Source organism: Octopus bimaculoides, chromosome 2, assembly GCF_001194135.2.
Source record: "Octopus bimaculoides isolate UCB-OBI-ISO-001 chromosome 2, ASM119413v2, whole genome shotgun sequence".
In the NCBI taxonomy this organism is placed as follows: Eukaryota; Metazoa; Mollusca; class Cephalopoda; order Octopoda; family Octopodidae; genus Octopus; species Octopus bimaculoides.
Genome location: NC_068982.1, coordinates 16,479,084 through 16,483,831, shown reverse-complemented (window position 1 = coordinate 16,483,831; position 4,748 = coordinate 16,479,084). Strand labels below are relative to the sequence as shown.

General features: G+C 34.1%; 1 protein-coding gene across 1 annotated transcript in view; it reads right to left on the bottom strand.

Moving 5' to 3' along the window:
• Positions 1-3,176, bottom strand: part of LOC128247097 (proline-rich transmembrane protein 1-like) — a 22,292-nt gene extending 19,116 nt beyond the window's left edge. The window contains exon 1 of the mRNA XM_052965926.1: positions 2,919-3,176. Within this exon, the coding sequence (XP_052821886.1) occupies positions 2,919-2,928 (10 nt within the window). The 5' untranslated portion in view covers positions 2,929-3,176. The remainder of the gene's footprint in view (positions 1-2,918) is intronic.
• Positions 3,177-4,748: the final 1,572 nt, after the last annotated feature.

Here is a 4,748-nt window from a genome sequence, read left to right as displayed (position 1 = left end):
ATATATATATATATATATATACATGTATATTATATGTATGTGTATGTACACATATGTGTGTATGGGTGTAATTATGTTCTTATGTACGTATAAACATCCTATGGTTATGGTTGGCCCTATCATAACAACATTCCACACACTGCCACATTTTCATAAACCCGTTAAGTGTAGATATATTCCTTTCCAGGGACACTATTACGTGTACATACTAATTCAAAATTTCCACAACCAATGGGAACCATTGACTATAATGGATCTATATTAATTTTATTCATAGGTGTGATGGGTATGAAAAAATATGTTTTATATTCTATTTTATATCTTATAAATGAATACTTTTACTCTTTTTACTCACTATACATTTATCTCATTGATTTTAAGTTTCTTCATTTATTTCTATTTCTACTTTATGTAATTTTATATTTTCCTTTATTTTACTTTATTCATCATTTTCTTCTAATCAATCTGCTAGCCCTCCACTCGCACATTATAATATCAAAATAATAAATCATCATATTTAGTCTGCTGGTATGAACCGATAGGTCTACATGTAACATCTTAAGGTTTATCATTTTCTCTGATGAAATTATACTCATAACATATTAATGCAAATTTAATACACAAATTTGTAATTTAATTATTGAATATTAATGGAAACAGTTGTAAAAAGTGAAGATTACAAATTTATTAATAATAAACAATCATTAACTTTCAACTCTCCATTTTCTTTTCTTCATTTAACTGGACATGAACTATATGTGTATGTATATACATATATATATGATATACATATATACATACATAAAATGTAATTTAGATTCAGTTGAATTAGGAACTTAAATTGAGATACCTTGTAAGGACAAACTTATTTGCCCACTCAGACAATACTAGGTGAGTATCAAACTCTACATAGAATTTTTTCCACCTGATATTCTTGCAGTGTATGCAGATGGCACGATTCAACTTTCTGAATAAATCCGCTCTTGTTTGTTCAGACATGTACCCTATATAAAGATACTTTCCAAATACTTCCGAAGTGCAGATTCCAGGGTAGGTGAGTAAAATGTAAATGAGTAACAAAGACATATAAGTGTCAATTCATTACGGCTGATTCGAACGACACCATTCATTTATCAATGAAAGCATTACATCATTACAAAGAGAACCGTTCTCATCAGATGACCGGGTAGACTTCAAGCATAAAGGACAAGTTAGATATTTACAAATATTCATATTATCAATAGAGAGCAAATATTTACAATGATTCCGCTGCTAAATTTTTTGGCAGAATGAGAAAAAGGAAAAAGAACAATATAGCTATAAACAAACCGCAAGAGTGGCAGAGGAAGGTTAAATGAGAGTAGTGACCATGTTATCAACACATCGATTGAATTCGATACCATTGTTTTTAACTTCCCAGATTTTTGTAGACAGTGAGGTACTATTAGCTTTATGTCTAAGTCTAAAGGATGAAAAATGGTTATCCAATCATTTTTTTTTATATATTTACTGAGCACTTGATATAAACAAAACTATTATTTTCTGTCCGTATTGTACATTTATAAATAACATTTTCAGCACAGCATTGACTTAATATTAGGCAGAGGGATCTTTCCCTACAATTGCAACTGTGGTTATTATTATTATTATTATTATTATTATTATTATTATTATTATTATTATTATTATTATTATTATTAAGGGCGGTGAGTTGACAGAATCGTTAACACGCTGGACGAAATGCTTAGCGATATTTCGCCCGTCGCTACGTTCAAATTCCGCCGAGGTCGACTTTGCTTTTCATCCTTTCGGGGTCGGTAAAATAAGTATCAGTGTAACTCTGGGGTCGATGTAATCGACTAGTCCCCCCCACCCAAATATCAAGCCTTGTGCCTATAGTAGAAAGGAATATTATTATTATTATTATTACATAAATTTATATTAACGTTACTATCATAGATTGTATCATTAGATCATCTTATGATACAATCCATGATAGTAGCGTTAATATAAATTTATGTAATAATACAAATGATAGTAACTTGAGAAATATAACATAACCCTTAATAATACTTCTAGGCCAGCAAACCGTTAAAAAAGAGTCGAACCCTATACCCTACAAATTCTTGAGAAACGCTTTGTACCATTTAACTAAATGATCCCAAACATTAGCTACCGACTTTTATAACTCAAATTATCCTAAAATGACAAGAATATTTTGATTTGTTAAAATGACCATATTTATTTTTTTTCATCACTTGAAGTCTCGCCACTTTTTGTAGCTAATAATTTTTCACAAGGTTTTCATCATAAAATTCCTCTCGTAGAGCTCTTTCATTTGAACACAAATATTGTATAGTTTGCTTTTACAATAGCTAAGATATGTTAAGGCGGCAACCTGGCAGAAACGTTAGCATGCCGGGCGAAATGCTTAGCGGTATTTCATCTGTTTTACGTTCAGAGTTCAAATTCCACCGAGGTCGACTTTGCCTTTCATCCTTTCAGGGTCGATAAATTAAGTACCAGTTGCGTACTGGGATCAATCTAATCGATTGGCCCCCCTCTCAAATTGATTTTTAAGTGTGTGCATATGTTTTGTGTTGTTTGAATGATTTGTATGTGAGCAGGTAGGGAGAATATGGGTGTGACAAAAATCTTTTGGCCTAATGTTTGTGCGTGTTATTATATATTTCGGTTAACCTCCAGTGTTTAACCCGAGCAAAAAAAAAATGAAAAAAAAATAGTGTAATAGATGTAAAACAACAAGTAGTAAACGAATATGAAAAATGCGCGCTGGCGAACAGGAGTGGGGGGGAGTCGACTCGGAAAATTCACATCGGGAGTGTTCTGAGTGTTTCTTCATATCTGTTTACTACACATTAACGAGGAATTACGAAAAGTTAATAATATTTACTTACTGAATTCCATATTTGTGAAGAGTTGCTGCTGCGTGACATGTGTTGGCGAGAGAAAAATGACGATCCAGGATAATTAGTGATACAACTTGCCTTATTCACGGCAATATATCTATTCGCCCGAACTGCTTTTTTTAGCAGTAACTTTATACCAGTGACGTCTTCAGCTCTTTCATTAACGTGAGAGGGTTACTTTATTGAAACTGATATTTATTTTGATAAAATACCGTCTTTATTGCATGTACCAGTTCATGCATACCATACACAAGGATGTATATCCAGCTACTAGATTCTTTATCGTTTTGTTATGTATTGTTTAGGTCAAGTTAAGATACTTGAATGCAAGTAACTACTACTAGAAATTACTCTCATTTAGGTCCGTATAAAATTATTACATTTGCTATTTCTCTTAAGTGGGAATATATAATGAAGAATTACGAGAAGTCAATGATGTATAGTTACAGACTTCTATTTTGTGATGAGTAGCTGCTGCGGGAAGTGTGTTAGCGAGCGAAAAATGAAGTGGTATGATCCAGGGAAATTAGTGATGCTACTTGCCTTATTCGCGGCAATATATCTATTGGTGTGAACAGCAGTTTTAGCAGTAAATTTATACTAGTGCCGTCGCAAATTTTCAGAGTGGAATTGTATCTTGCCATAATAATTTCCTTGTGCGTGAACCAGTTCATGCATGACTAATGCATAGACGACAGCTGTATGTTCAACAGCTACAATTCTTTTACCTTTCTCTTCTAAAAATTACACTCATTTTAGGCCCATATGAAATTATTGAAACAACGGTTTCTATTTTATTATGAACTTATCAGACAAAGAAGAAATGTATGCATTACATTTTACATGACCTAAATTGGCTAGAGAGATCGATACAATTAATTCTCAGTTTGAACAAATTCCAGTAGTTCTGTAACCGTGTAGTTGGTCACCCTTTTAGTAAATTCCAAGCAAATTTGCATGAAACCACATTGTAATCAGTTAAAAAACAAAATGACATATACTATGAAGTTTGAACTCATCAATTTGTAGTTGTCTACACTGGTCTTCTGCTAACTTTAACAACATGATCATTGCAAGTACGAAAAGGTTGCTGAAATGATACATCCAGTGATAATTCCCGTTTCGAGCTTGTGTCACTCTGATATCGTGGAAGCTACAGATTCTGTCAGAATGAAGTCGTCCAGAATGAAGTCGTCCAGAATGAAGTCGTCCAGAATGAAGTCGTCCAGAATGAAGTCGTCCAGAATGAAGTATCTAAAACTGTCTGGAATTATCACTGAACGTGTCTGAGGTGAATGCAGATCACACCTTCGGAACAGTGAGTTGACCGCTATGCTTCTGTCCAAGCAGCCGTTTCGTAAGCCCAAATGGCTTTATGGCTCTCTCTCCTTTATCACTCAGCTCTTCTCAGTGTCATTAGAAGCCTCTTTCTCTTACCTCCTTAGACTGCTGTCTATTCCTATTTGTGTAGATGGATTTTGCTGGCTCTAATGGGTAGATTTCACTTTTGCCTTCTCCACACATTCTAACATTTCAGTTTCTAGACTGATGCTAATAGTAGTCATCGTCAGCAGGCCTTAATCGACATCTTCTTGGCTATTGCTTCCAAACATCAGTCGACATCCTTATCAAACTGGCACCAGTGCCCCTCTTCATTACTCAGTAATCCTCAGTTACTCTGCGTTCATGAGTCTGGGTGCTTCAACGACCAGAGGTCTCCACGTATTTCATATTGCATTAGTGGCTCGTCAGGCCGCGTGGTTTCTTGGACACATTAGTTTTGATGGGACAAGAAAGCTAAAACAACATGCTAAATGC